Below are 17,138 nucleotides of genomic sequence, written 5' to 3' on the forward strand. Positions count from 1 at the left end.
AAAGATGACCAGATGACAAACACATAGGAAGACCCCTGTGTCATGCATCAAAACATCAGGAAAATGTGAAGATAAAAGCTTACGCTAGCACTGCACACTCTAGCTGTTTCTTAAAAAGAAACACCCTGTGACTCTTTCACATCATTGCCAAGTATTTCTGGGGTTAATTCATGCTGATTTGTGTAATTTTAGATGACATTTTAAAAATTATTTTTATTAATTTATTCTTGTTACATCTCAATGGTTATCCCATCCCTTGTGTCCTCCCATTCTTCCCTCCCTCCCATTTCCCCCTTATTCCCCTCCCCTATGACTGTTCCTGAGGGGGATTACCTCTCCCTGTATATGCTCATAGAGTATCAAGTCTCTTCTCGGTAACCTGCTGTCCTTCCTCTGAGTGCCACCAGGTCTCCCCCTCCAGGGGACATGGTCAAATGTGAGGCACCAGAGTACGTGAGAAAGTCATATCCCACTCTCCACTCAACTGTGGAGAATGTTCTGACCATTGGCTAGATCTGGGTAGGGGTTTGAAGTTTACTGCCTGTATTGTCCTTGGCTGGTGCCTTAGTTTGAGCGGGACCCCTGGGCCCAAATCTGCCTATCATAATGTTCTACTTGTAGGTTTCTAGGACCCTCTGGATCCTTCTACTTTGCTATTCTCCCATGCTTCTCTCATCTAGAGTCCCAATAGGATGTCCTCCCCTCTGTCCCAGTTTCCTGGTAAGTGAAGGCTTTCATGGGACATGCCCCTTGGGCTAGTATGCAGATATAAGTGAGTACCATTTGAGTCTTTTAGATGACCTTTAAATTGGTATAGTTTTCTAGTGTATGAGCAACGCCATTATTTTTAACTTCTCTTTTTCACTGTGCGTTCTTCTAGTTGTTTTTTTTCCGTAATAAAGAATGCTATAATGACATCAGAGTACCACACGCAAATAAGAATTAAAAAAAAAAGGACAAACTATTCTTCATGTAACTATAGCAATTTTCCCTTCTCTCCTCCCTCCCGCACCCCGTCTTTCTCATTACTGAGTATTGAGCCTAGAACCGCAAATGCTAGGCAAACACAGAGCTGCAGTCCCAGTCCTCAGTATAATAATTTTCAAAGTCATTGGTAGTAAATGAAAATTCCCTTTACCTCACTTTGTTACCAACACATGACAACATTATAATTCTTAATTTATGCCAACTTAGATGATATTCTATTATAGGTAATTTATATTTTAAGATATATATGTATCTTCTTTGTATATTAATTGACATTCAAAATGCATAAATAATATATATGCAGACAAATACTAAGTTTTTTTTTGGCTCTTAATTCCAGTATTTAAGAGCTATGGTTCTCCACCATAAAACTGTAACATCTCACTGGGTCTTTATGGTGATTAGTGAGTTATTTGAAGTGTTTAGATTAGTCAGCAGTGGGCAAAGCCTCACTGCTACTGCCCAAAGTAAGTGTCTATAGATGGAGCCTCTGGACTGGCTAAGCAGAAACCTGCAACATGACAGGCTTGTACTCAGGCCCACACCACTACCAGCTGCAGCTTGGTCCTTGAGTAAACCTCTAGGACAATGAACATCTGCTAAATCCTTCAGCTACAGTCTCAGATACAGGTCAGCTCAGGATCAGTCATGGCAACCAACGGATTGTTTTTGGCACACCACTCCGGAGCTGAACAACATACACAATGTGTACAAAGACTTCATCTGCTAAAAGGCGGACAGGAACCTAAGCACACACGCTGTCCTTGAACCGAATGGCAGGCCTACCATGGTAAGAGGTAACACGAGTCCAGTGCCCACAGATGGAGTGTTTGTATCTGCCCTAGCACAGGTGGAAACTACAGTCTGGATGGGCCAGATATATGAACCTCCAGAACTGCAGAGATCTCAAGCTACAAACACCATAGCACTGGGGCAGACCACAACAGTGGGCCTTTGTCCTATCCCTGTGCTGCACTCATTTTAATAGGCTATGAGCTCTGAGTAAGACCAAGTGGTATGATTTCTGTGACAGCAAAGACATATAACTTAATTTGGAGAAAGAAGACAGTGATGAATGCAGGTTAATTCTTTGGAGGTGCAGGGCTGTGGGGTGCCAGGCAGTAACTGCAGTGCTGAACACAGACTGTAGAAAAGGCTTTTGGTTCTACTCTGGCTCAGTAAAAAGATGCAGAAACAGCATGACCTACCTTTCTACGCAGCTCCTGCTGTCTAGATCGTTCCTGGTGTCAGGCCAATGTCAGCTTTATAGGACGACTATGGATTTGTGACAGACTTGGGCTTGAGGCACTCTAGTAGTGAAATAACCACAGCTAGGGAACCTCAGAGTTGGGGGGAAAAAAACCAACCAAACAAAAAAAACCCCAAAACTCTACATTTAGGGTGCCATCTAGTGCTAAACAGAGGCAGTGCCACGGTCTGAAGACCACAGCAGCCACAGTGAAGCACGAAGAGAACTACTATTTGGGCTGCTAGGGTCCAACAAGGATGGGAATGCACAAGAAGTGGAATTTATAACTACAAAAACTCAGTATAACCAAGTTTCGAGGCTCAAATAAAAGAAGCTTCTGAAAGCAACAAGGAAACAAAAGGAACAAATAGCATGAAAGGGATCAATAGTATACACCTGTCTTTAAAGGTGAAATGTGGCTTCTTTTGTTCCCTCCCGGTATTATGTATTTGAGTCCTTTTTTCCCCCTTTAACACCATTCAGTCACTCAACTGGAGAACCGCAGAAACTTTAATGGCCAAAAGAGACTGAGATGACATACTCACATGTTGAAGGCATTGAAAAAACAAAACAACAACCAACAACCCAACAACTAAAAACCTGGCACCCAGGAATACTATAGCTAGCAAAGCTAGCTTTGACAAATGAAGAGAGTTAAGACATTTCCAGACAAACCATTTCCAAACAAATGTAAGAGAATATTTATCACTACCACATTTACCTTACAAACAAACTAAAAAAAAAAAAAAAAAAAAAAAAGCTTAAAGGGACTTCTCCAAACTGGAATGATAAGATGTTAAGATGTAAACACCTTGAAGGTATAGATTTCTTTGATAAGAATGGACAACACAATTAATTCAGGAAGCCTCAATACTATGAACATAGTACACAAAACATAACATTTTTATAAAATCTAAAAAACAAAAGCAGTAATAAGTACACTAAAAGTGAAGGGGGACATTAAGAAATTCAAAATGTGGAGAGAAAGGAGTGTAATAGAAAGGTTTTTTTTAATTATTCCTTTTTTTTTTTTGCCCCTATCTTTACAAGCAATAGTTAAGTTGCTATCAGTTTAAAATAGCTTATTATAATTTAAAAAATGTTTTAAGTAACATCATAACTAAAAAACATAGACCTATTAATAAACATACCAAAATAATAAAACATCAATATACACTAGTAGATAAAATCACTTAACCACTAAGACAAACTCTAAGAGGGAATGGAAAAAAGGTAATGGTAAGACCTTACCAATCAATGATTATGCTAAATGTAGTGACATAGTGAGTTCCAGGCCAACCAGGGCTACAGAGTGAGACCATTTCAAAACAAAGAAAAACAAACATTTCTACATAAGTAAATCAAGAGATGAAAAAGTATACATTATAATGAGTGCTATAAAAAGACAAAGGACTACAGATTATTATGAATAAAAATACAGCAGCAAATTTGATAATTAGAAGAATTGGGTAAATTCTAGGACATTATCATGAAGAAACAGAAGGCCGAAACAGATCAAGAGTGAGTAACAAGCAGGTGTTAACAGTGGTGTGACTGGTATAGAAACAGCCAACTAGGTTCTAATGGAATCTGAAGGTTGTTCCACATGAGTGAGCTCATGCCTGGTACTATGAACTTGATCAAAGCCCCATGGCCAAGAAGGTCATAGACCCTAGCAGTGAACCTACTGCTCTGTCTGGCTAAACAGACATGTTACAAACTAGTTTCTAAACAGTTAAATTCATATACATAGACTAGTGTTGCCCTAGCTTGATCACAGGAAGTTTCTTTTTGATCTGACAACAACATTAGCACAAATTAGAAAAAGATCATCTAGTCACTCAATGTTGCTACCCACTACCTACCTATAATCATAGATACAAATTAACTCAAAGTAGATTAAAGCCTTAAATGTAATCCCTAAAATTATGGAACTACAAAACTGAAAATATGTTATGACAGTGGAATGAAAGGATAAAAGCTTCTTGAATGAGAACCCAAAAGCAAAGGAAATAAAAGTAAAAGCAGACAAGATTACATTCAACAATCAAGCTTCTACACAGCAAAGGAAACAGCCAAGTATGAAAAACAACTTACAGAATAAGGAGAAAATATCTGCAATTATACAATCTAATAATTATAGGTTCATATGGAGAATATGTAAGGAACTCAACACAATGAAAACATGATCGTTATCATTAATTACCAAAAATACCAAACAAAACCACAGCAAGGTATCGTTTTACTTTAGTTAGGAAGGCAAAAACACAATAGGTGACATATGCTGGTGAGGATATGGAGAAAAGAATTCTTCTACACTGTTGGTGGGAATGTAAATAGCCATTATGAAAAATGGTATAAAGGTCCCTCAAAAAGTTAAAAATCATTAAACCCAGTAGTCCCCCCTACTAGGTATACAAAAAAAAAAAAAGAAAGAAAGAAAGAAATCTGCTTGTTTAAGAGGAACCTGCATTCCAATGTTTATTGCAACAATATGCACAACAGCCAAAACCAGAATCAATTTAAGTATCCATTAAATGATAAAGAAAATATAGTATATACAAACACAAAGGAATACTTTTCAGCCATAACAAGACATGAAAATCATGCTGTCTGCACAATGGGGACGGAACCGGAAGACATGCTAAGTGAGCTAAGCCAGGCTCAGAACAATGAATGCTGTATGATCTTGCTCCTACGCTGAATTTCACAGGAGAGTACTATATGGTCCACAGCAGCTGAGAGAGCGGGAGGAGGTAGAGAACAATGAGGAAAGGCTGATGAATAGTACTGTTAAATTAGGAAAGAGGAATAATTTTGGTGTTTTTCTGCACCAGTAGAAATGACAACAAATTAACATACTTTTAAATGCTAGATTTTGGATGTTTTTAACACAAAGAAATGATGAATGTTTGAGGATACATATGGTCATCCTGATTTGAGTATTACTCAATGTACACTTTTATCAGAACTTCATATGGTATCTATAAGTACATGCAACTTGTATAAACTATGCCAATTAAAAGTCAATATTAAAAACTTGGTCATAATTAGAAAGTACATTTATCTTTCTATAAATGAGGCAAAACTTGAAATATACAACTGTTTCTTTAAAAAGTAATTATTATTCTTACCCTATGACATCTTTCAAAGGCTTGTTTTGTTTCTTGTAAAAGATTAACTACCACTTCTTGAGACAGGAAAGTTTCCCCATGCGTATCAATACTTGGCCCCAGTGGTAAGTTGGTACGTTGTCTAATCCTTTCTTTCAAATCTTGAATACTAGTATGTCATAAAGACAAATGAAAAAAGAAGTTTACTATATTTAGATTGTAACTGCAAATACTCTTAAATGTAGTGCATATCAACAAAAAGGAAAAAAAAAAAAAAAAAAAAACCAAACCCCAAATGAACCAATAACTAAGAGAATAAAATTCTAATTACAAGCACTAGTTTTTAACGACTTTCATCATATAAAAGATAAATTCAGAGTTCTCATCTTTGGTGTGTATGTGCACAAGTGTGTCTAGGTGCATGTGTCTATTTGCTCACAAAGAAGTCAGCTGAGGATGTCAGGTGTCTTACTCCATCATCCTTCACCTTATTCCTTTAAGCCACTGTCTCCCATTGCATCTGGAATGAGGCTGGCAACCAGCAAACCCTAAAGACCCTCCTGTTTGCTCCTCCCATGCTCACACTATAGGTGTGTACACAGCCACAGCTGGCATTCTATGCAGGTGCTAAGGATTTGGACTCAGGTCCTTATAATTGAATAGCAAATTCTCTTACCCACTAAACTATGTCTCCTGCCTCAAAAGTTATAGTCTTTAAAGCTATTTGGTGGCTTCAGAATTTCAACTCAAGAAGCTATTCTAAATAAAAATAAATAAAAGGGAAGAAAACTTAAAAAGAAAACATAAAAATTTTAGTACTTTTTTAAAAAACCACAACCATTTAAATATACTGCTTCACTATCTTAAACTAGATCAATTAAGTATAACTGAGCTTTTCTTAGTGACTAAAGATCCCCTGGAACATTCACTATGGAGATATCTTTTGGTTAAACCATTTTTGCTCCTAGAACATATAGCTCAGGCTATTATAAACTCATTTCTAAAGTCTTATTGTTCTTTAGATTTTTTTACATTTTACGTAAATATTGGGATTTAGCATAAAACAACTCAAGAACTTTCCTTTTAAAATTGTACTAGATGTGTGTATGCACGCACGCAGGTGCACAAGAGGCAGAGGCAGCCTTCAGGAGTCCCTTTTCCTCCCATGGATTCTTGGAACGGAGCCTGGGTTATCAAGGCTCACACAGGAAGCACTTCCACCAGCTGAGCCATGTCATTAGCCTGTTTTCACTCCTTTACTAATACCATTCAGATCTTACCTTTATTTATTATTATAACCTCTAATGAGAGTGGCCTGGGTGTGCAAGTGTGGACCCTATAGTCTGCAAGGCACCACAGAAGATAGTCTTCCTCCCTAGCTCTGCTGGGTCCCATTTGTGAATGATCTGGGCAACTAAATGTCACCAGCTTTACAAGTAAACCCTTTTCTTCTCATATGCAAGTTATCTCAGGCTTGAAAATGTAAACTACTTGCTCTTTTCTTGACATCTTCAATACGAATGATGAGATTCTTAGTTAATAACTTAGAATAACTTACTCTGGGAAGGAACTGAAACTACAGAATTCTTTATTTGTTACTGATTGTCCACCCGCCACCTCGCCACCAAGATAGGGTTTCTCTGTGTAGCCTTTGTTGTCCTGGACTCACTTTGTAGACCTGACCTCAAACTCATAGAGAACTGCCTGCCTCTGCCTCCCCAAGTGCTGAGATTACAGGGGTGCACCACTGTGCCCAGCTATGAATTCTTTCTATTACTAATATTTTCTGTGTATTATTTTGATTAAGAAGTATTTGATTTACAAAATAATCATGTTTTTTAGGTCATTTCAGCATGTGATTCAAGATTAGGATTTGGTACATACAATATGAAGAGCTGTTCATGGAAAATCTTAATGACACTTAATATTTACCAAGTTTGCCCAAGCTCAATGTTTTCAACTTCAACCACTTAATTTTTAGAAACATACCCTCCCGTGCCAATGGATCTCTTTTGGTGGTTTTTTGAATCATAATAGCGCTGTAGGATCATGGCACTTCTGCTTTTCAAATATCCAATTTCCACTTCAATATAGTTCTCCAGATAGGAAATGAAAATGGATTTGATAAGCTTAGACAAGAAAGTCTGCTTATCAGTACCTAAGTTAAACTCCATCAATTTGCTGGAGAGATTGGTGGTTCTTTTCATGGAAAAGAGAGAGAGAAAGATTAATATATATTTAGATATAGCAACATTAAAAATTCTATATATTTATAAAAAAGACTTTCATGGTTTCTATCAAACCATCAGTTCTTAAATGTTAGGAGACTACAGAGGCTATAGAGAATGGCTTACCAAGTGATATATGAGACAATATTATAAATAACATAGAATATTATAAGTAACATAGTTTTGAAAATTGTTATTAAGTGGTAGAGATGACATAGGAAAAAAGGCTGTAAAGCGATGACCAACATAGAAACGACAAGAATGGAGAGCAGCCTAAAGCATGCCCTAACTCCTCCATCCACACAGAACCCAAATGTACGAAGATGTCTAGTGACTGTTCATTTCTGTCTTTGTCTGTAAACAGACCTCTACGTTTTTAATTCACACTGTTGAAGAGAGTGTTGCTGCTGTTACTAAGATGAACTTTCATCCAAAACAAAGGGACTGCAGATAAATGTAACTGTTCTAATTCTTGTTTTGTTTTTCGAGACATGGTTTCTCTGTGCAGCCTTGCCTGTGGTGGACTCATTTTGTAGACCAGGCTGGCCTCAAACTCACAGAGATCTGCCTGCTTCTGCCTCCCCAACTGCTAGGAATAAAGGCGTGTGCCACCACTTCTCAGCCTAATTCTTAAAGTTAAAACAAACAAAGCAAAACAAAAACCAACAACAAAAACTACCTCACAAATAAACAAAATTCTTTTTGTGTTTTTTCGAGGCACGGTTTCTTTGTATAGCTTTGGCTGTCCTGGACTCACTTTGTAGACTAGGTTGACCTCAACTTCATAAAGATCTACCTGCCTCTGCCTCCCCAAGTGCTGGGATTACAGGTGTGTGCCACTGTACTACCAGAATCAAAATTCTTAAGCCAGTTTAATCAAGGGCTTTTGTCAGTACAGTAAGAATTCTACTCGTGTGCAACTCCAATCTATTTAGGCAAGCACTTAATGCTAAAGGGACCCTGCTATCTGCCAAAGTCCTTGAATACTTCCCATTTTCTATTTAAAAAAATAAAGAAGAGAAAATATGAAATGTATTGCTATTGTCTAATAATTAAAAATATACCTTAGCAAGGCATGGTCACTCATGCTGTGAAAGACTGGCATTCACAAGGAAGAGGCAGGTGGACCTCAATGAGTTTGAGGTCAGCCTGGTCTACATGATGAGCTCCAGGCTAGCTACATATTGTAAGAGCCTGTCTCCAAAAAAGTAATGAAATAGTAATATACCTTGTATACAGATCATAGAGACTTTTAAGATACTGCTCAGCATCTGATTTCCTAGTTTCTTCTAAATGATCTTTCACAAAATTCTAAAAGAGAAAAGTAACATTCTGTTAAGCAAGTATTAAGTTGTATAACTTCTCAAGATCATTATGTTAAACAAAACAAATTTAAAAGCACAAATATCACGATCTCTCTTGTCTTTGAAGCCTAGACTTAAGATTATATGAGTATGTTGTGTGTAAGACAAAAAACTAGAAAGAGACTAGAGGAGGAAGGATCTTAGGAAGTGAGAGGCAGAGAAGGAACAGAATGCATGTGACAGGAGAGCAGAGGCTTAGACAAGGCAACAGCGACCATCGGGAGAAGAATGGGCAAAAGGTAGGGCAGTGACAGAACAAAGGAGAATGACACACACAATATGAAGATTCCATAATGAAACCCGTTTCTTGATATGCTGACCTAAAAAAATTAATATAAAAAACCCTGGAGAGGGGCTGCAGAGCTGGCTTAGTGGCTGGTCCCAAGTTCAGTTCCCAGCGCAGCACCCACATCAGGTAGCTCAAAGCCACCTCCAGCTCCACAGGAAATCTAATACCTCTTGTTTCTGTGGGCACCTGCACTCATATGCATAAATACACACATACAACTAAAAATAATAAACATAAATTTAAAAAGTCTTGTAGGAAAACACAGGCATATACTGCCCCAAGAACTATTCAATCCACGGCTGTTTTAAGGTTACCTGCAGTTTGATTTCAAAGACATTCTGAATAAGTTTGGCCAGCACTGCTTCTGGATTACTAAAGATATCTCCAACTTGCTTATTTACTCGCTGACAGAGGATCGCTGCATCTTCAAATATATCATTTCTCAAGTAAGCACCCTAAACACCAGAGGAAGTTTGCATTGTTAAGATGTTATTTTTAAATGGCTTCAAAATACAAATTATAAAATAAAATTCAATAAAGTATCTATATAGTTACCTCCTGGCACTGCTTTATATAAACATCAATACAATGGGAATAACCCTATAAAGAAGAAATAATGTTATCATTATCTGGTTCAACTATAATAACAATATCAACAAAAGTGTTATATGTAACTAAGCTATGTCTTGTATCCCAGTGAAAGATCAACAGTCATCAGACTTAAATAAAGTTAATGGTAGAGAACAGTCAGGAACTTAACAAGGGCATCTTGTCCTATTTTCTATGATTAAATTATAGCAATTTTCAATGAGGTTTTTCTTTCCAGTTTAGATTCCAGGAAAATAGCTCCATAATCCACATATTTGTCCTCAGCGCCCCACCCAAGATTCCCCAAGCCCTATTCCTAGTCATAGTGCATCTAGTCTTTGATTCATATCTTCCACCAGACATTTACAGTCAGGTTTCTTACTTTTTACTTATTTATAATTTTTTTAATTGAAAAAGATACATTAAAAAGGACGAAGGCAGATGATGTGATTTTTTTCCTCCAACTATTCTAAATTCCTTGATATAACATTAATATCACCATAAAATTCTTAAATATTAAATAGCATTTAATAGCACCGATAAAAGTTATTCTATCATATAATTATACAATAGGAGAAATCAAGGGACAAAAAATATAAAATCTTGAGAAACTTGAAAACTGATCTTGAATTACAATCTTAACAGTTACCTTAAAATGTAGTAAAACTGCGGCTACTTCCCTCATCCTGGAGACCTCACCTCTTCTTTGGGCACTAGTAAACTCCTGAATCAGTTGCAATTCTAAGTCATGGTATTTACCTAAAGCCAGAAAATCATTCAGCTGTATCAAGGCAACCTAAGTATAAAACTTACATAGATGTATCTAAATCTACAAATATTACAAAAAATTATAGTGGTTATGGGTATGTTTTCTTTTGGAAGAATTACAAAAACATGAAATTATAAACAATGACTCTAGCTCATACAATATACAAATTTATATTTCAAGACACAAAAATAGAAGCAGGTAAGAGTTGAGCTCCTCACAGTATAACAGCCATTTATAATTATTACTTAAACCAAAATATGACTACATATTTAAATGAAAACAGGAGATGTCAATTCTGATAGCAAAATATAGCAATATTTTTCTTTAATCTTTAATCTAAAGCTGTAGCAAGTAACTTCTAATGTGCATAACAATTTATTAAATATCAAACTTTATCCTGATAGTGTGTGGCCCATAATTTAATACCATACTCTCAAGGCTATTATAGCTCTTAATTACTACTTGAACCTTGGATTAATAATTTACAGTGATCAAAAATATTCTTAGGAAAATCAACTATCTATTCATCTTTATTCTGAGACTTAAAAATATGGTGGTTGGCTTTCTGTGAAATGGCTTACCAAACATCAAGCACAGGTGAAATGTGCTAAAATTACAATGACTCTTTCCCCCCCAGAAGCATGGATAGCTTAAAACACAACCCAAAGACTGATATAAGCCAGGTGTGGTGGTCCATACCTTTTATCCCACCAGCACTTAGGAGGCAGAGGCCCACAGATGTAGATCCCTGTGAGTTCCAGGCCAGCATAGTCTACATAGTGAGTTCCAAGATAGCCAGGAATATACAGTGAGGCCCTATCTCAAAACAAACAAACAAACAAAACAAAAGAAACAAATCCAAAAGCCAAACCACAAACATGTAAGGAGCCAAACAGCTAAGTAAGAAGTAAAATGCTCATGTCCTCACAATACAACAAAAGAATCCTTATTCTGAGTGTGTAAATGAACACAATCTCAAAAACCACAGTCAGGCTAAATATAAAGTCTAAAGCTACCTGTTCCCGATTATTTTAAAACATAGAAAGACACATCAAAACACACACAAGGTACTAGAAGAATATCCCAGAAATTGGTTATTTTGATAGAAGAGGACTCAAACTCTAGGATGGGATGAATCAATGGTATTGTTCCCACTTTCTCATCTGCTGGGTTTTTTTTTTAATATGATTGTTTTTCCTTTTTTAAAAAAGTGCTAAATAGACAGTCTGTACTTACTTGCAATTTTAGATTTTACTTCTGAAAACCTGGAAAACAGAAAGTCAACACTGAGGTTATAACATATATAACATATGACAAAACAAAGAGGGAAGCTGCGTGCAGTAATGTCACAGGCATTTGTATTATCTTTCTAACTTCTCTAAGATATAAAACATGAAAGCCAATGTCATTATATATATAAAAAAAGAAAAATTAGAGCGGTGGAAAAGAATACTGAAAGGAAACATGCCAGGTACTGAATTTAGGCAATTCAAATGAAATTTCTACCTCTCATTTAGGAAGCATGCACAGACTAATCAGCTCCTCTCTTAAAGGAAGAGGTGCACTGGAAGCACTAACAGCCTAGGCCATCTCCTTACTCAGCTACTGTGAAGAACAACCACAATGTAAAGTTTTGAGTCATTTTTTAATATTAAGCATCAAGAGAAACTGACTTTGAGAGATCTTATATAATTGATCATTTGAAGAAAGGAGGAGATGATACACACAGGTGAGGGAGAAAACACACATTTATAGCGCAATACAAACATTTTGTAACAGAGTCAAGGTAGACAACAGAATGGTTATGCTGATCTTTGTTAACATATTAGATCTAATTAGGATAGATATTGAACACTAAGGATTGGCAGCGAGGCATGCCTAACATGGGAGAGTCTGGGCTCACTCCCCAACATTCAGAACACCTCCCCCCAACAAACACCACCACATGAGGAGTAGAGAAGATATAGGCAAGAATGGTAGCAGTCTGGGGGAGAAAATCAGAATGGAAGGCAGGACAGAGGATGCAGCCAGTTAATAACATCCACCGAATCTTGATTTAAATATTTTTTCACTTTAAGTAATAGTCCAGGGCTGGAGAGATAGTAAGAACACTGGATGATCTTCCAGAGGGCCCAGGTTCAATCCCCAGCACCAACATGGAAGCTCACAATCTGCAACTCCAGTTCCAGGGAATCTGACACCCTCACATACATACAGGCAAAACACCAATACATATAAAATAAAAATAAATAAATTACTTTTATAAAAAGTAATGGTCCACTTTTGGGTGACTTGAAGCAAAGTATTAATGCTTATCTGTTATGATGGTACACGGCTGAGAGTAAGATAAATATATGGGGGGTTGTTAACTGTATGCTAGGAAAAATAACAGTCAAGCTTTAAGGACAACAAAATATATCCACATTCTATCTGCATCTGAACATTTCCAACTATCAACATTAGAAAACCATGTTGTCTGTTATGCAGAAAGCTGTATTTCTTATTAAAGAGACTGGCATTCCATGACTGGATCAGATCATGAAAAGCAATCTAGACAGAATTCTAGATAGAATCTAGTTAGTGATGGCCCCAGGACCTTGCACTAAATGGGTGTTCTCATCTTAAATTCTCTAGGATAGGTTCGATGGGTAGTCTAAACCTCCATACAAGTATACACGTCTTAATTTTTGATGAAACTATATAGGTTTCATCAGCTTTTCAAAGGCTATCAGAAGCCCACAATTTTAGCCCTGGTCTATAGGAATGGGGTAAGGGTAGGGGAGAGGAGTTGAATAGCCGAGTGCAGCCTGGTTCTCAAAGTTCCAAATAGGAAAATGAAAGCGCTTCATCAATTTTGTTTAAAAAAAAAAAAAAAAGAAGAAGTTACTTTAACGTTATATTACATTGTATCTTGTACAAATGAGGTGCTCAATAAATTCTTGCTTACTTAATGAGCAACAAACAAAAACCAATTTTAGCCCATAAATTATATTTACAAGTAAGCTCTTGAGATATAAACTTGCCTATCAAAAGGTAACTCCTGGGCAATCAGATGCAGCTTCTGGATGACGTCTGCTGCTTCCTTTATCTATTAGAAATAAGTAAAAACCACAATGAAAAGAATTACTACACTTCAAAAGTTAACAGTATAGCTAAGAAGTGTAATACCTCCCTATACAAAGCCATAACACCTGCCCCAAACAGTTTTGTTTAAAGCTTTGTGGGCACTATATCATAACAACTCAAAACCCAAGCACCTATCTTCTTGGTATGTAACATATTCTTCCCAAGAAAATCTGCAGTTCAATTTTACTGTGAACAAATTATAAATCCTTGTTTGTCAAAAGCAAATTGTAAATTTCTACTAAGTTTATGAGGTCAAACAGAATAGGCAAGATTTAAGAATATGCTGCTGCATGTATTAAGCTGAATAAAATCATAACAAAATGTACTTTAACTATATAAACTTATAACATGTATATAAAAACTCCAAAGATAACAGTTCAATTTAGTATACTGAATGAGATATAGTACAGAAATGTGTATATACTTTTGAGTATTCACTTTCTTTTTGTTGTTTTTCGAGACAGGGTTTCTCTATATTCACTTTCTTTTTTTTTTTTTTTTTTTCCATCTTTTTTTTATTAATTTATTCATATTACATCTCGATTGTTAGCCCTTCCCCTGTTTCCTCCCATTCTTCCCTCCCTCCCATTTCTCCCCTTCTCCTCTCCCCTCCCCTATGTCCGTGACCGAGGGAGACCTCCTCCCCCTATATATGCTCTCAGAATATCAAGTCTCTTCTTGGTAACTAGCTATCCTTCCTCTGAGTGCCACCAGGTCTCCCCATCTGGGGGACATGGTCAGAAAAGGGGCACCAGAGTTCGTGTGAGAGTCAGATCTCCCTCTCCACTCAACGGTGGAGAGTGTCATGTTCGTCGGCTAGGTCTTGGTAGGGGTTCGAAGCTTACTGCCTATATTCTCCTTGGCTGGTGCCTTAGTTTGAGGAGGACCCCAGGATCCAGATCTGCCTGTCATAAAGTTCTTCTTGTAGGTTTCTCTATATTCACTTTCATGTTGAACAAAGGAACTTAGGCATGGCTTCTAAAATTCCTTAAATGTAGACATTTATGATCATTTTATGAAACAGTACAGGGAAGTCATATAGGGCCACTTCTATACATTGCAATTTAGTACTTTTACCACAATTTTAATAACTGCCTTTTTGATGACTCATACTCTTTCTTGTACATTAAAATAAGAATCATATAACCATAAAAGAAGGACTAGGAACACTAGAATAGACTTTTCTAAGAGCGTATGCGATCCCTGGCAAGGGACAGTAGCATTACTGCTTCAGACCTCTCCTTGTCTGATTCAGCAGGTCATTTGTTTTCAGCCGTCACAGCTCTCTCTCTTTACCCTGATACATGTGAATATATATGTCACTGCAGTCTCACTAGCCCCTCCCCAACACCATGCAGTCTTACTAGCAAAGCCCATCATTTTTCCCATCAATATCCACCTCAGGACATAGCTAATCCCCAGTTGTGTTTTCTACAGGATTCTGTTTTTACTCCTTTTAGGAAACATACTGTTTGTAAGCTTTGCTTGATGTAGAAGTACCACAGTTCTGTTTTCAAAAAGCTGTTTTTATTGAATCCTCAGAGCTAATTGTTTGGTAAAAATTGTCTAAAATACATATAATAGCCCGTAAGGTTATAGTATCACTTAAACTATACATCAGTAAATACAAAAGGTTCCAGAAGAACACCTAATTAACTGCTTGCATTTGAACAGTTTAAAACAGTTCACAACATTCATCAGGCCTTATACATAAAAGGCACTTATCTACTACACTTCTTTTGTTGTTGTTGTTGTTTTGAGACAGGGTTGCCTGTGTAGCCTTGGCTGTTCTGGACTCCCTCTGTAGACCAGGCTGGCCTTGAACTCAGTGATCCACCTGCCTCTGCCTCACAAGTGCTGGGATTAAAGGTGTGCGCCACCACACCCAGCTAATCAACTACTCTTTAAAAAAATAAAGGTATAGCTTAGTTTATAGAGTGCTTGCCTAGCACGCACATGCCCTGAGTTCTAACCCCAGTATCCTGTAAAACCAGTGTGGTGATACACACATGTACCCAGCTCTTAGGAGACGAAGGAAGATCAAAAATTCAAAATCATCTTTGGCTATGTAGAGAGTTTGAGGATGGCTTGCCTTACATGAGAACTTGTCTTAAAAAAGAGAAGCAAAGTTAAAAAAAAAAAAAAAAGTAAGGAAAAACACATATATGTAAAGATAGAAATAAACATAAAACAGATTTTTTTGGAACAAAAACTGTAATATTCCTAAAAGACTGCAAACTTAATGTATGTAGTAGGAATAAGAGTCTTCTTTTTGAACCACTCAGACACACACATGCAAAGGGGAGATAAGAAAAAAAAGTAATACCAAGTGTTTGCCATTTTATCTCACTCTAGTTCCTCCTACAGTCACATCTCCCTAGAACTATGTGGGTGACTTTCCTTTTTTTCCCCACTGGGAAAGTGGCTGGCAAAAATCCTGAAACTGATATAGCCAGAACTGTATTTGACAAGTGTCAATCTAACATCACAGATGAATTAATATTTTATTTATATATTTAATTTTAAGTGTATGACTTTTGCCTGTATGTATGTATGCATGTGTACTATATGTTTGCTTGGTGCCCAAAGAGATCAGAAAAAGGTGTTGGATTGCCTGGAATTGGAATAAAAATGGCTGTAAGCCACCCATGTGGGTGCTGAGAACTGAACCTATATGTCTTCTGCAAGAGAAGTGCTCTCTCTCCCCCACTAAGACAGTTGTTAAGACCCCACATATGCATAGGGCTAGCTGCTAGAGTTCCAAGCCAAAAAATGATGACTCTTAATTATTAAACAGTAACAATAACAAGAACCAAACAAGGCAAGTAGGAAAAGCACAGTAAAGTATGCAAAGCACAGGAGAAAAAAACAACACCCCCCAAAACAAACAAACAAACAAACACACAAGCCAGGGATACAAATGAAAATGAAGCAAAGGAGAAAAACTAACTTAAATACTGTGAGTCTCCAATTATAGACGTCTTAGTAACCAAGAAAGTTATTAACAATATAAAGATTATTTTCTTTCAACTAAAACCTTAAGGAATTAAGAGACAACACTAACATAAAAAACAATGCAATTAGCTGAGGGTAATTTAAAAACTTAAAGTTTAAACAGTAAACATTCAAATAAGCATAAATCATGTTTTTTAAAAAAATCTATAGATACGCCTGTCTTCCTAAGATTCTAAATTAGTCTGCAGAACTTCAAAAGGAACATAGCAACAAAACGACTCCGAATGATTTGTGCTATACCCATAGATCAGCACCTCACTCAGCCATCATCGGAGACGTTTCCTCCTGCACTAGATGGAAACTAATACCCACAGGTGGACACTGCAGAGAGTGAGAGACCTTGGAGAACTCAGTCCTTAATGGGACGTCTCCATCATTTCTCTCCCCTCAAGGCTCAGGGAACCCTGCAG

At 36.9% G+C, this 17,138-nt stretch overlaps 1 protein-coding gene across 1 annotated transcript in view; it reads right to left on the minus strand.

Annotated features, from left to right (window-relative positions):
- Positions 1–17,138, minus strand: part of Exoc5 (exocyst complex component 5) — a 50,621-nt gene that overhangs the window by 15,314 nt on the left and 18,169 nt on the right. The window contains exons 5-12 of the mRNA XM_051142970.1: positions 13,611–13,675; positions 11,824–11,852; positions 10,468–10,577; positions 9,786–9,830; positions 9,545–9,685; positions 8,806–8,888; positions 7,339–7,548; positions 5,371–5,518 (exon numbers count right to left, since the gene is read on the minus strand). Coding sequence (XP_050998927.1) covers positions 5,371–5,518; positions 7,339–7,548; positions 8,806–8,888; positions 9,545–9,685; positions 9,786–9,830; positions 10,468–10,577; positions 11,824–11,852; positions 13,611–13,675 — 831 coding nt within the window. The remainder of the gene's footprint in view (positions 1–5,370; positions 5,519–7,338; positions 7,549–8,805; positions 8,889–9,544; positions 9,686–9,785; positions 9,831–10,467; positions 10,578–11,823; positions 11,853–13,610; positions 13,676–17,138) is intronic.

This window comes from Acomys russatus, chromosome 3, assembly GCF_903995435.1.
Source record: "Acomys russatus chromosome 3, mAcoRus1.1, whole genome shotgun sequence".
NCBI classification, from domain to species: domain Eukaryota; kingdom Metazoa; phylum Chordata; class Mammalia; order Rodentia; family Muridae; genus Acomys; species Acomys russatus.